This window comes from Xenopus laevis, chromosome 3L (assembly GCF_017654675.1).
Source record: "Xenopus laevis strain J_2021 chromosome 3L, Xenopus_laevis_v10.1, whole genome shotgun sequence".
NCBI lineage: Eukaryota > Metazoa > Chordata > Amphibia > Anura > Pipidae > Xenopus > Xenopus laevis.
In genome coordinates, this window is record NC_054375.1 from 94,448,553 (window position 1) to 94,464,626 (window position 16,074).

The following is a 16,074-nucleotide window of genomic DNA, read 5'->3' on the forward strand; positions in this document are numbered from 1 at the left end:
GGCCAGGGTTCGGAGTAGTTCAGTCAAACGCATCTAAACTGTCTTGGTAACCAAATTTGTGTGGGACTCTATCAATGTTGAGGGTTATTATTGCATTGACACAGAAAAGGGTCTTCTCCAAACTGTTGCCCAAAAGTAGGAAGAATAAAAACTACATAGCATAGCAGTTTGCTTTTTCACACAGTAAATGCTATGCTCTTCAAAATCGTAGCATATCTTCCCCGCAGTCAGTTTCCTGCATTTCCTCAACCAGGTTCCTGGAGTCTAAGATAGAACTTTAGTTGGCAATGGCCCCTGTATATCAGGTTTGGTACACGTATCTTTGACAGGTATAATACCAATAAATACATATAGCCATTAAGTAAATGCAGAAGACATATTTTGCACTCAGTATACTATGAGATCATTTCATTCATTAAGCCTGAAAAAAAAAAAACAGCCATGGCGCAAATTCTATGATTTTTTTGTCACTAGCAATTTATTGCAGGTGCTCATGCTGAAGACTACTTACAGGTCAATAGTCGCCTGTAGCAACAGTGCCAGACCATGGAAGGTACCACAGACACAAGTACTATTAAAATAAGGCGTAATGATCACAAAAACATATTAGGCATCCCAGTTTTATTTGGATAAGTAATCAATATGGTAATGATTATCTATTTTACTATTTATAAATTCTAGAATACTCTGTATCTGCCATTAAAAGTGTATGAAAAAAAATGTATTACCACCAGCAAAAATGTACATCAGTTGTGGGATACAATACTATTTTGCTCCAGGGAAGGAGCTCTTGGTATGGGCAGGTAGATCAATTAAACCGTTTTAAATTGCATTGTCAAGCCACAAATATAAATGCTTAAAGGGATACTGCCATGGGAAAAATTGTTCTCAAAATGATTCAGTTAATAGTGCTGCTCCAGCAGAATTCTGCACTGGAATCCATTTCTCAAAAGAGACAACAGATTTTTTTATATTCAATTTTGAAATCTGACATGGGGCTAGACATGTCAATTTCCCAGCTGCCCCCAATCATGTGACTTGTGCTCTGATAAACTTCAATCACTCTTTACTGCTGTACTGCAAGTTGCAGTGATATCACCCCCTCCCTTTCCCCCCCCAGCAGCCAAACAAAAGAACAATGGGAAGGTAACCAGATAGCAGCTCCCTAACACAAGATAACAGCTGCCTGGTAGATCTAAGAACAACACTCAATAGTAAAAACCCATGTCCCACTGAGATACATTCAGTTACATTGAGAAGGAAAAACAGCAACCTGCCAGAAAGCATTTCTCTCCTAAAGTGCAGGCACAAGTCACATGACTTTGGGCAGCTGGGAAACTGACAATGTCTAGCCCCATGTCAGATTTCGAAATGGAATATAAAAAAAATCTGTTTGCTCTTTTGAGAAATAAATTTCAGTGCAGAATTCTGCTGGAGTAGCACTATTAACTGATGTGTTTTGAAAAAAAAAACATGTTTTCCGATGACAGGATCCCTTTAAATTCACTTCCGCATGCAGAAGTGTCCCATTTCTTAAGACAAGATCCTTATAGGGCAGAGATGTCCACACTGAAACAAACATGCTTTTTAGCATGCACCAGTCAAGGTACTGTATGTAAATGGAAGATTTGTGTTCATTTTCTTTTTCAAATATTGCATTTTAAACAATTCAAAAAGTGCAGCATGCAGGGAAGGTAGACAGTAGAAAAGAGTATAAATGCAGGCAGAACTATGACCTTGCAAATAAAGCTACAGTGATACATGTGATATTAGGAGAGCAGCAACAATGCATTCCGCAGCTGGAGAAAAAACTGGAAATTATCCTTGGACATGAAACAGGTTCTGGTCATGGCTGGTTAAGAAATATTAAATATACATAAAAACACAGCAAGAAATAAAACGGCCTCCAGTTGAGGCTGTTGAAGTGTGTAGTAGCTGTTTATTAACCCCTCTTCTAACAGAGATTCCTGCCTATGTACTGATTTGCAACATGTAGCAGATGGCATCCAGTTATCCTGCTTTGCAGTGAATCATTCAATACAAAATAACTGCTTTTTCTAGGCCCAGACAAATCTTAACAGCAACAGTGTAGTACATTTCAGGGTGGATAATTTGAAAACAGTAATAAAGTATAGAGCAAGTAAAAGCTCTCCCCAGTCCTCAACTAGATGTGTGACCATTATTTATGTTGAATATTATCCCCCATATGCCAAGTTTGACCAGGAGTAGTAACACATAGCAACCAATAGGATCTTTGCTTTTAAACAGGTGACCAGTAAAGTCTACCTTCTGATTGGTTGCTATGGGTTACTGCTCCTGGGCCTTTTATTACATAACCCCCGTGGATTTTGCATTGTTTACTATTAAAACAGAACCCTATGTTAAAACATTTTCATCAATAAACTGTGTGTGTGTGTATATATATATATATATATATATATATATATATATATATATATATATATATATATATATATATATATATATATATATATATATATATATACACACATCCACATATATGGACATTTACATAATCTGAAGACAAATATTGAAAGGCTATAAAAGATAAGACTAAATATATAGCATAATGCAGTGTTTTTAACTAGAATAAAGTGGTGACATTTAAAGGTGAAGGAAATACTGAATGACATGTTATTTTGTGTTGAGATGATCAAAACAGCAGCATTTTGCAAACAAAAAAAATGCAATTTCTTGGATTGTGTGAGGAAAAGTCACACGATTTTAAGGATTGAAAAAGTCTTGGATTTTGCCAAATCCCAAACCAAATTCTGCATCCCTAGCATAAAGGAAAACACTTACAAAGTAAATAGTCTTAGTTGCAGTTTGAGCACAATGTTTAAAGGGATACTGTCATGGGAAAAAAATTTTTTCAAAATGAATCAGTTCATAGTGCTGCTCCAGCAGAATTCTGCACTGAATCCATTTCTCAAAAGAGCAAACAGATTTATTTATATTCAATGTTGAAATCTGACATGGGGCTAGACATTTTGTCAATTTCCCAGCTGCCCCCAGTCATGTGACTTGTGCCTGCACTTTAGGAGAGAAATGCTTTCTGGCAGGCTGCTGTTTTTCCTTCTCAATGTAACAATGTGTCTCAGTGGGACATGGGTTTTACTATTGAGTGTTGTTCTTAGATCTACCAGGCAGCTGTTATCTTGTGTTAGGGAGCTGCTATCTGGTTACCTTCCCATTGTTCTTTTTTTGGCTGCTGGGGGAAAAAAGGGAGGGGTGATATCACTCTAACTTGCAGTACAGCAGTAAAGAGTGATTCAAGTTTATCAGAGCACAAGTCACATGACTTGGGGCATCTGGGAAATTGACAATATGTCTAGTCCCATGTCAGATTTCAAAAACTGAATATAAAAAAAATCTGTTTGCTCTTTTGAGAAATGGATTTCAGTGCAGAATTCTGCTGGATCGGCACTATTAACTGATTCATTTTGGGAAAAAAAGAATTTTCCCATGACAGTATCCCTTTAATTATAACAATGTTGTTTGGGCACTGTGAGTAGCAAAGTGTTGCGCCATGTTAGCCATAGTTCAGATAGAGTAACAAAAAAAAGATTTTTGTGACAATGTGATATTGTTTATTATATAACCGATATTTGCAAGAATGCAAGATATGTAACTTTTTACAAAAGCTTGCATTCTTACATGTATCTGTTATTCAATAAAGAGAATCACATTACCAATAAAATTGTGTTTTTTGGGCACTATATATATTAAAGTGTCACTTCTGGCTCACCCAATGCCACCAACCCTTATCCCCCTCACACACACTCCCCTCTGTGCTTGTACCGTTCCTGCACCTTAAATTAGTTTTTGGAGGCAGGTTTGCTAGTGCAAAGAGTACAATTGCTCTACAGTCATTTTTTTGATGTCACCAGTCCAAGAGATCAAGAAGGGACTTAAATAGCAGCTCTGGACCATTATACGAAAATGTGCCAACCTGAATAGATTCTAATCAAAATGCATTTCAGATGTGAGCTGTGCGGTTTTCTGTAGCTTATTTCTAGTCACACATGGGGATTCAACAAAGTTTTTACTTACCAGCCAGGAGGAAGGTGATAAGGCAGGTTTCCTTTGGCATATACAACTTGAGTCTGGACCCACTGAACACATACTCTACAACTGCTTCAGAGCGACCAGCTCTCTGCAGGAAGGGCAGAAACTGTTTTGCCTTTTGAGTGTCCTAAAAAATGAAAAGCTGGTTAAAGTGTGCCGACATGTATATGTATGCTTCAATTTATATCGTGCTACTTATGTAAGCAGCGCCGTATAGCAGAATATAACATTTCTCACTGCAGGATTGAAAGCATGAAAAAGTATCCAAGCACTGGCAATTCAATAAAATGCTACAAAGAAAATATAAAATAATTAGATCAGTGGCATTATGGAGTTGCCTTGGGCCCGTACTATATAGAGGATATATAAATATTATTATACAAAAACTAGGCATAATTAAGCGTCATTAATTTAAAGATCCTATTAACGTCATATATTGTAAGTTAACTTGCCAGTGTAATAGAGCTGTACATTAAATTCTTCCAGGACTGGGGATAGGGGATCATATCAGTCAACATATTGTATGTATATTTTATTTATATAGCGTTACTTATGTACATAGTGCTGTACAGTAAAACAAATTAAATGAACAAACAGGGCATCATTACAATAATAAATATAAATAAATGCAAAGTACATTTACACTAACGATAAAGCACTTAAGAGTCAAAGAGACAAGAGAACGGAGGTCCCTGCCCCATAGAACTTACAATTTAAATGAATCACCATTTTAACAATTGATGAGGCTAGAAACGGCTTGTGTTAGATTTTTGTATAAAACCTTTCATTTAGTTGATAAAATTAAAAACTTTGAAGTTTTTCATTTCATTATAAACCCAATTGGGTTGCACCAAATTTGCCACCCTGTTATTGGGCAAGACTGGTGTGTGTCCTAAGCAGCAGCAACTCATGCAAATCCTTACATTCATTGCTTGAACACAATTTTCAAGAAACTAACTTTCATAAAACATTACTACAAATCATTTATAAATCAAAGCAAGAAAACATCTCTGCTTTCATTGTGTATTTGCTGCAGGGTATATTTTTAGAGCTGATACAGTAAGGTGGGTTTAGGCAGAAAACTCCCACAAGATTGGATATCATTTTAAGGCTTCTTTTTAAACTTGCAAATATAAACATTTACTCTGTCAATTCCTGATCAATTGAAAATCTGATGCAGCAAGATTTGCTTTACACTTGCTTATAAAATCTTTTCAACGTGATGATCATTGTATTGCTGTGTTTACAGAAGGAAAATGGCCTCAAGCTTGCAGTGCTTTATATCTGAAAATGTACGTTTCCACACGTTTTATGCCACGTTTTGATTAAGTTGCTTGAATACCTACTTTAGAGAATAACAAATAAGACCAAAATTAAGTTTGTATTGCTTGGAACTGTATAGCAAAAAGAAAAATAAGCAACAGACTTCCTGAGCAATATTGTGGTTTCAGAAAAGAAATGCAATGTTCCTGAAATGATAATCATTGCCAAATACAGTTGCTTAACCAAATCTTACTAGCGAATGAAACACTTCGTGCCTTTGTTAAGCCCCATGTCCTACAAAACAACCTTATGTCCCCTTGAAGCAAAATGGGTTTCTGATATCAGCCTTGTGTCCTAGAGACACATTTCTTGGTTCTCTTCTTCCTCTAAAGCATCACACACCTTCAGATTCTTCTAAAGCATCCATTCCAAAACTTTCAAATAAATCACAAAGGTCTGTAAAACTTTTTTACATTGGATTAAATTTGCCTACTATTTGTTTCTCTACTGTATGTGTAAGACCTATATCATAGGTAACATTTCTCTGGAATACATGTCAACCAGCAGAACACACCTAAATACCCATTTTAATTCATTCACATGAACTGAAACCATGTTACTTTGACAAGTTTTTGGCTCAAAAATGCATAGTTGTGTGCGGTGGAAAGGAGGCACAAATGCTACACATGCCAATTTAAGGAGTAGTCCATGGATATTTTGCGGTGTTCCAACGTTTATTTTCTAAACAAAGCCTCACCTACACTGTAGTCTTTTGTTTCTAACAAAGCCTTGAAAATACTACTCTTTGGGTACCCCAAAATCCCAACAAGATCACAATTCCTAAAAATGTCATATTATTTAAAGTGCAGACAAGTTAAGGTAATTTGCAAATGTCTTTAGGCCATTTTAATTTCCTCATCGCCCATGGATATACTGTAAGCTCAGTAGAAGGGTTTAGGGATGACAGACACTGGTCTATGGTAACTGGAATATACTTCATAGTAAGAGACTAACTGGAGGAAATCTCAATCTTCATGGAACAAAAAAAGTCAAAGATCTCTATGTGCTTCTCTCTACAATTAGAAGCATTGTGTTTTCCCACACCTCTTGATCTCAGAACTCTCATTTAGATTCACTCTCTCAGACTGTAGCTGCCTGATAACATTGTCTGCCATTCCTATTCAGAAACAGCCATAGAACAGAGTGCCAGGAACTTGGCTCTGGAGGATACATGCTGTTTGACAGAAGGATTCAGGGCATCCAAAGGTGCGTCATTAGTATGCTACTATAAAAGTAATTAGCTCTGCATATTGTAGTAATCCTCCATAGACAAGTAATCATGCTGAATTATTGGCACCAACTTTTGCAAACCATGCCACAAAGCAAGCCAATGGTTTTATAGATAGACACATTGCTAGTTTCAGGGTAGGGCAGGGCAGAGAAGGCATTTGTTCTAGGGGACCAGCATTGCAGGGACGTCTAAGGTCAAACAAATAGATAAAACAAATAATGAAGGCTATTGGTAGATGTGCTATAGTTTGGCTAGAGGGTTGTACAATGAACCCTGATACAAGTATGGGACCTGTTATCCAGAATGCTTGGGACCTGGGGTTTTCCGGATAACGGCTCTTTCCATAATTTGGGTCTTCATGCCTTAAGTCTACTAGAAATTCATTTAAACATTAAATAAACCCAATAGGCTGGTTTTGCTTCCAATAAGTTTAAATTATATCTTAGTTGGGATCAAATACAAGCTACTGTTTTATTATTACAGAGAAAAAGGAAATCATTTTTAAAAATTTGGAATATTTGGATAAAATGGAGTCTATGGGAGACAGCCATTCCGTAATTCGGAGCTTTCTGGATATCGGGTTTCCGGATAAGGGATCCTATACCTGTATATGAAATCTCCCCACTTTTTCTTTAACCCCAGTCCTGTTTTTAGAAATGGCATGGGCTGGCATGTCTCTCTAATAGCTAGTCCCAAGGGTACTCAACCCTAAATTCAGGCAGCAGTGAGTTATCAGCAACTTTCACACAGTCATTAGAATTGTATTAGCAAGATCTTTCCCAGTACATATCTACAAAAATAAGTTACATACAAAAAAAGAAACATCTTTACTAATAAGCAATGATCTGTATGAACCCTTTACATTTCCAATCTGCAGTGTGATCATTTTCTTACACTGTACCTTCTTGTCATTTCTGAAACGTAAGTGAAATTACATTGATCTCTATGGTAACTAGGAACCACTTGTAACAGAAATGACAGCAAAATGGCAACATTGACACTCAATATCGTATTTTCTTTTTAACATTTTAAGCAGCACTTCCAACCTGGAGAACAGAAGCAACATTAAAAAAACAAAAAACACTCCTATAGAAGTCATTGGAAACAGCAGGAATTGTAATGCAAGTAAAATCTACGGGGGTTATTTATCAAAGGTCAAATTTTAGAGATATGTGAGCTTTTAAAAACCTCGAATGAACTCAACTTAAATGGTTTCTAATTTAAGAAAAAAAAACTGATTCATCGAGTTCGGGGTTAACGACCCTGAAAATTCGAATTGATCTAAATTTTCAGCAAAAAAAAAAAAAGAATTGCTCGAATTGATTGAGTTTTAGAGTGAAACCCACCGAAAAAAAAACCTCAAACATCATGAAGGCTACGAACATCTTCAAATGGTTCAAGGTACCTTTGCCACTGACACCTACATGACCTTGACAGGTTTTAGATGGTATATTTTCGGATTCAAGTTATTCCCAGGGTCGGGTATGATAAATCTTGAAAAATTCTAGTTTTTTTCTTTACCCAAAATCAAAAACTCAAATTTTCGGGAAAGCACAACTCAACCCTTAATAAATCTGGACCTAAATGTACTGCGAAGAAAATGGCCACAATGTCTCAAGCACAGCAGATACTTCTAACAATTTTCCACTGCTCGGTTCCATAAAACATACCTATTCTTGTCTCCATGCAGTGTACAGATACAAAATGCACTTCTGGAATGTTGATGCATGTGGCTATTAACTGCTGGCAGGATTTTCTATATAGACATTGATTTTCCTTCACTTTGTTACAGTTGTAGTCCTGTGTTCCCAACAAGATTTTTTTTATTTTGCAGCCCAAGCTTTGTTTCTGAAAGAGCCTATGTTTATTACCTGTACTAAACAAGACACTATAACATGTCATAAATGGCTCCACAGGCAGAAAATTGCTCAAGAACAAAAAGCACAAACTTTGTTTTTAGATCTTAAAAAAAAAGAAAGAAAACTAGCCTAAGAGCTTTAGGCTAGGGGCACACGGCGCGATTTCGGCGCGATTCTGCGCTGGGCGAGTTGTCGCTGCGTTTTTTAAGCCGAAATAGCTTTGCTAACTTTGGCGCTGGCGTCAATGCAAATCGCGGCGAAATCGCTGCGCTAATTCACACGCGGCGATTCTTTTTCTACTGTCGCCCGGAAACTCCCAGCGAGGCAACTTCGGACGACAATAGAAAACGAATCGCCGCGTGTGAATTAGCGCAGCGATTTCGCCGCGATTTGCATTGACGCCAGCGCCAAAGTTAGCAAAGCTATTTCGGCTTAAAAAACGCAGCGACAACTCGCTTAGCGCAGAATCGCGGCGAAATCGCGCCGTGTGCCCCTACCCTTATACCACATCATAATTACACAGATTTCTGCCATCTTAACCTCAATGAATTTTCAAAGCAGTAGGGATAAAGAATATTTATCAAGGTACCAAACACCACCCTTAACCACAAATACCCACAAGTGTGCATAGTACATGCTGGTGCCAAAACCAAGTCACTTTGATGTCGTCATAATCATCACTATTTTCGGGTCTTCTTGCAATTTCTTAGGTTATATTATGCTACATAAGTTTCATGTTTATATGTCTTTACAAAGCAATAGGTTTGTTCTGGGGTGCAGACGGTATCTTACAATGCATCACTCATGCACACAGGTTTTTGTACAGGCTGGGACTAAAGCACTAAACAGATCAGCACTTCTGCTGAATTAATATGCATAGTCTGCAGAGCTATTCTGCAAACAGAATGCAAGAGAGCAAAGAGGAGGAATGTTTAACTCTTCCCCTTTGGCACCTTGAAGTACACATACAATAATGGAGAAAAGAAAGGTTAATCTGTTGCTCTTAAAAAGGGCATGATGTGTGGGCACAGGTGAGAGATATTTAAATATAACTGCTGTATTATTTTTATAATGGAGTTTTGCGTATTCACTCCTACACTGGTTAAGTGGAAACCGTGATATGCCAATGATAGCTACGCATGTTCCCCCCCCCAAGATATTCATAATCTTTGGGGTTAAGCAACCAGATAACACAGCATGAGTATATTCCGGACACCATTTTAAGGATAAAGGGCCAAAATAAAGCAAGACACCTTAATGTACACTATTTAAAACATCTCTCTAGAGCTACAAACCCACATAATTAAAGTTCAGCCCAAAATAAAAATGTGCCTAATAAAAGAAAACATAATTCTAAACAACTTTCCAATATACATAAATTAAAAATTGTCAGTGCTTTTAAAAATAATTTGTAAACAAAAAATACTATTGAAAGCAGTATTGGCTTAATGTCTGGTTGTTACTTTTTAAACAATACTGCAAAAGTCTTGGTTCCCCAGCAAAGACAGGTCTGTTAATCTGCTGCCTTGTCTTACATTGTATCAACAATCTGAGCCACCAGGACAAACATAGAAAACACACATAACTTACAAAACATAGAAAATGTGTTATGAATGCATATTGCAAAGTTGCTTAGAATAATGTTTTCTTTTAATAGGCAAATTTTTATTTTGGAGTTGACTTGCCCTTTAAAGAAAAAACTTTAGTTAGATCAATGTTTGCTCTGTAAATCTTTTTTACTTCAATAATTTTTATTGTGTTTTACAAAACATAAGATACATAGGTAGCATACAGCAGTAAAAATGGAAATGACGGCCATTTCACAGATGTAAAATCAAGAATACTGCATTGAAAGGCACATGGTACATACAGATAATATGTAGTAGGATATAAAGGATCTCGTCTGTACCAATAGACCAAACACAGTAGCTAACAGAATATAACCAGTCCTGCGTGATAAAGCATAGTAATAACACAAGGTATATTTTAATAACAAATAACAAGCTAAATGACAGATCCACCTATGGTCCCAGAGAATGATGGTCCCACAAAGGGCACCGATCAACCGGTATAGGAAATTGAATTCAAATACTAAGCAATGTCAGATGATATCCAGGCCCGTACCTGTATTCCAACCATGGACCCCAAATTTTTAGAAATCTGCTATGGGAATCATTTAAGATACTGGTCATTTTTTCCTGAGTCATGATCCAGTCAATCTTATGCTTAGCGATCTCAATGGACAATACTTTTGTCTTCCATGCTTTTGCAATAGTGCTCTTAGCAGCTTTTGTAATGGCCGTAAAAAGTTGGAATTGTGACCGAGTGAGTTGGCCAGGTTTTTGCCCCAGTAAAGCCGTTTTAGGATGTCTAGGAATTACAACTTGGAACACAGAGTGAGTCATAGTGTAAACCCTAATCCAGAAACGTCGCACACTCGGGCATTCCCACCATATATGGAACATAGAACCCACTTGTCCACACTCACGAAAACATCTAGGGTCTGCAGATGGGGCAAATTTAGCAATCCGGGCTGGAACCAGGTACCACCTGAATAAAACTTTGTAATTAGCCTCGAGCAAAGAAACATTTTTAGAGGATCGCATGACATTGCTCCAAATCGACTCCCATTCGTCACCATCTAATTGACAGTTCAAATCTCTATGCCACGATTGTACGTAGGTCAGCTGATCTGGCACAACCTTGTCATAAAAATTTCTATACAGCAAGGAAATTACTTTCCGACTCAAAGGGTTGCGGGAACACCATAGTTCAAAAAATGACAGATGCATTCACCCCTCCTTCAGAGATCCATTGAGACCGGGCAAAATGTAACAGTTGTCGCAAACGGAAATACTCTGAAGGAGGAACGAGATATTTATCAATAAGGTGTTGAAGGGAGTATGGTCCTGTACCAGTGTATAACTGTCCCAAATAGCATATATTAGTGGAGGTCCACCATTGAAAAGCTGAAGGCTGTAACCCTGGGCGAAAGAGGGGGGTCCCTAGAAAGGGCATAGCTGGCGTGCAAGCTGTTAGTAAAGTATTTCTCAAACTGACCGAGTCCCAAATTTTCAAGGTGTGAGTCAGACATACACTCCCAGTTAATGGTCGCTGTTTAGGGGGACACCATACCAATGCTGCCGGAGAATATGGTAGGGTATATGATCTTTCCAAGGCAACCCAATGAGGGCAATCATGAATAGAGTGTAAAGCTAAGATTTGGGAGATCTGAGCTGCCTTATAATAATAGTGCCAATTAGGTAAGCCAAGACCTCCTTTATCCCTAGGATAAGTTAATACAGAATGGCGTATTCTAGGGTGTTTCCTCGCCCAAACAAACTGTAAGATTTTAGTGTTAAACCGGGACATATCAGCTAAAGGAATTGGAATTGGGAGCGTTCTAAAAAGGTATAAGATCTTAGGCAAAATAGTCATCTTAATGGAATGGATCCTCCCTATCCACGAGATGTGATAACAGTGCCATCTATCCAACAAAGAGTACAGAGACTTATAAACCGGGGGATAATTACTGTAAATCTTTTTTATGGAGGTTTGGAGCCCTATATATATATTTTTATAGTCCCCACTACCTAAACTTTCTACTCTTACACTATATGTGATACCCCTTTCAGTAACCAGGTTACCAGCAGGCAGGTTGCACATCCCTGGTATTAAGTGTAATCAACAGTCTTATACTTTTAGGTGATTTCTTTCAATCATGACCCCCATCATTTATTTTGTGTCATCAAATTATTGTATTAACACTTATTTTTATGGTAATTTACAGTGCCAAGAAAGTATGTCACCAATAAAACCGATCAAATCTCTCCAAGACAGGGCTGTAGGATACACTAACCTCCTATCACAGAGAAGAAAGGTCAGCAGTGTTTATACGCCGTGGGAAACTCTGACCTTTTATAGACTACTCACCATTACTCCTAATTCCTGCACATCAACATATCATCAATAACACAAGCAGATATAAAAAAATGCAATAAGCCTTCCAACTACACATAAACATAATAAAAAAGATCTGCTATGGGAAGAGCAGACACTATTACTTTAAGCAGCAGTCTTCCGAGTTTTCTAATGAAAAATACATTATAATTTAAAACCAAAATTAATATCCTACAAACATTCACTTGTCAGTGTTTAATTTGAAGTAACACCAAGGATTTGCTAGAGGCAGCACTTTCCTAAAGTTTAAAAGTCAATGGCCTTATTGAATTAGTGGCTATGTTTGTAAAGTGGAAAGTACTATTTATGACATTCTTCCTGGGACCTGCAATATATGGATTTGCAGATTAAACAGAGAGAATTCTAAAATTATTGCAAATTAAATATACATATCCATTAAATAAAATAACTGATCAAGTTTAATCTGCTACAGAGGTAATATTTTACTGTAAATCTGACCTGTAACCTTACAGGTCACTGACCCTTCCCCAAACACCGGAGACAAACCTGGTGCATGAACACACAGTATTAATGCCTAACTGCACTGCATGCTAAATACAGGGAAAGCTGAAATCAGCAGAGGGCCATTGTACTATGTGTGTGTGTGAAAGACCCCTAGATGTTCAAAGAGCTCTTCACAAACAACAACATAAGGTGTTGCAGCATTTGAATTCTCAGTGGCCCAACCCATAAGACAGCTGCCAAAGACTGTTAGAATCTGTGTTTCAGCAACAGCTGGCAAGCAACAGAATGAAGATCACTAGATTAAGAAATCTAATTTCCAAGCTAAGGTGCACAGAAGCAAAAACGAAATCACTGTAAAATGGCCTGGAGCCATTTCCATAGCGATAGAAAATGAACTAAAGGGTTAAAGAAGCCAAAGAAAGCAAGAATTAGGAGTTCATGCCCAGTTTGCCAATAAGGATATAAATGGTTGTCAGAAGAGATCACTAAGCCAATGGTTGCATTAGCCAGATTTGAAAGAATAAACTGAATCAAGATCATTACCTCTTTAGCTATATTCATTCATAAGTGTTTTAGATGATACAGATTATTCACAAGAAATTACACCTGATTAAAATTAGAAGCAGTTTCTTTTCCCAATGAGCATCATGGTGTTGCTATAAACAGTTTCATTTAAGTATATCTGTAGAAATAAGTCAAACCAACTGGACTTGATGTGCTTTTTCCTTGAAGACGTTTCACCAGTCCTCTAACTGGGTTTCTCAATTCAGAATAACTTTCATTTAAGGACACAGGATAGGCATGTGCACAAGTCAGCCTAGATTCTAGTGCATAGCTAAACAATATAAATTACTTTCCAATGACCCTGTACAGAACTTGAACAAAAAGCAAGGACAAACTAATCTAATGCATTAATATCCAGCATGCATATATCAAGCATAAAATAAACTTGAACTTTAGTCCCCAGCAGGCAGCTGTAGGGCAGTAGGTTTGACAGAGTCTCTGCATTAGGTAGCATATGAAAGAAATACATTGTAAAGAATGCAACCAATTTGGAAACAGGAAGCATGTGAAAGAGATATGGTAAGAATAAACTGAGGTATTTAAGTAAATATCTCAAGAGACTGTCCGTGAAATCAAGAGAACATTGGTGAAAAAGCCTTATAAATTTCTTTTAGTTGGTGGTTAAAGGAGTGCAAATTGTTTTCAACTCCTAAAACAGTAAAATTACGTTATCCTGAAAATGTAGCTCATTAATGCTGAGGAGCTGATCTTTACCTCCTTTAGCAACCAAGTGGCTCATGAGCAAACCCTTGGATGTTGCTCCCAGTGGCCTCAAAGTAGGTGCTTATTGTTCAATGCATCGCTTGGAGACAAGTTTTGATTGCATAAAAACCAAATTTGACTACCAAATAACCATTTTTGGCACCCTCTGGAACGGTTTTCAAGCTCGTGTTGCTCCCCTACTCTTTTTACATTTCAATGTGGCTCACTGGTTAAAAAAAAAGTTGGGGACCCCTGTCATAAGCCATATAAAGCTGATCCAATCATTTTACCCCGGGCCAATGATCGGATCATAATCATGGCCACAAAGATAAAACGGTTTCAATGATGCAAACTCATCTGCACCCTTCAAGATAGTCACACTTACCCAAAAGATACCTGGACAATCGGATACCACTTAAGTTGGAAAGGCCTTATCTAAAATGTAATACCCAGCACATCAACGGTGAATCAAAATATGCCCAAAATGCTTTTAAATTGCACATTTCAGTGCTTAGATAGACAAGTCTAAGAACACATTAATAAGGCTAAGATTTTCATCTCTGAAATCTGAGAAAGTAGTGAAAGAGGCAGAATCCCAATAGACAACAGTCAGTTTAGCAAAGTCATTCAGTAAAATGTTTAACTTCTAAACAGAAGCAGATTAGAGGATAGATGAGGGAAAAAAATCATTCACCAGACCATTCAGCAAATCATGATAATAGATGCAAGCCATTCTAAAACACATGGAGGTAGCTCTCACGTGCTACAGTGTGGGCATAAAAGTATGAGTTGCAGCAATTATCATATAATATATATATTGCTTTTATGATGCTAAACGTTATACAATAACTACTAAAGATGGCTATGCACATTAAAGCTTACAGCAACTACACAAATACAAAAGCAGGACCCCTGCTTAAAATTAGATTTAAAAAAATAAATAATATTCATTGTGATATTAATTGTAACTTTCGGACTTACTTGCACGTTAGCAAGTTCATTGTAGGCACCAAAGTACATCTCTCATAACTGTGTGCTGTATGCACTATACGTTTAACTGTCTGATCTTCTGAAACCTGCAGCTCCTGTCTTTCTGCCCAAACAGAAACCTTTCAATGACTGTAGAAATGTTCTGTCACAGGCCGGGAGCCATCACGTTGTATTGGGCAGAAAATGACATGCAGAGTGAACTAATAAGACATGGTCTTGTGACAAGCCTCCAAGCACCACTAAGGCAGGTTATAATACCAGAGCACAGACCGTAATTCTGAAAATGGGTATTTAAAGGGACAGCACCACTTTCATGGCAGTAAGAAACAGGTACAAACGTGTCTGTGCAGTTTCATTAACAAATTTGTGGCGTGTAATTATATACAAAATACTTATTTCAAGATTATAAACTTCAAACAGAAAAGGACCAACCTAGGTAAAATGTTTAATGCCGTTGTGCAATACTGACATGACTGACAACAGACATTCTTTTATTCTTTGCAATAATGAGACTGAAAGTTTAGCATAGTCTTTCACACATGGCATAGTTAGGGGAGATAAAGTACATTAACATTTTCTTGTAAAAGCAAGTACATGAAAATACTATTGCTCTTGTGATGCCAATAATAAGCATGATGTCTTAATCTAAATACCAATAATAATTTGCAATAGTGCATAAAAACACATTGGCTGTCATGAACTGAAAAATTAAATTAAAAAATTAGGGGCATTTGCCCGGGGGGGCAGGTAGGCTGGGGGGAGGAGGGAGGGGTGTCTACACAGGGTAGGGGGAGGGGTTGAATTCTCCTTTAAAAATAATGCATTTTAAGCTATCTACCATAGCAGTTTTTGCCACTACTTTTGTTTTATCAATGAAACCATGAACCAGGA

General features: G+C 37.3%; 1 protein-coding gene across 2 annotated transcripts in view; it reads right to left on the bottom strand.

Annotated features, from left to right (window-relative positions):
• The window catches only part of snd1.L (staphylococcal nuclease and tudor domain containing protein 1 L homeolog), a 378,593-nt gene that overhangs the window by 188,001 nt on the left and 174,518 nt on the right, over window positions 1-16,074 (bottom strand). For both annotated transcript variants that reach the window (XM_018250711.2, NM_001087031.1), the window contains 1 exon segment: window positions 4,075-4,216. In XM_018250711.2, the coding sequence (XP_018106200.1) occupies window positions 4,075-4,216 (142 nt within the window).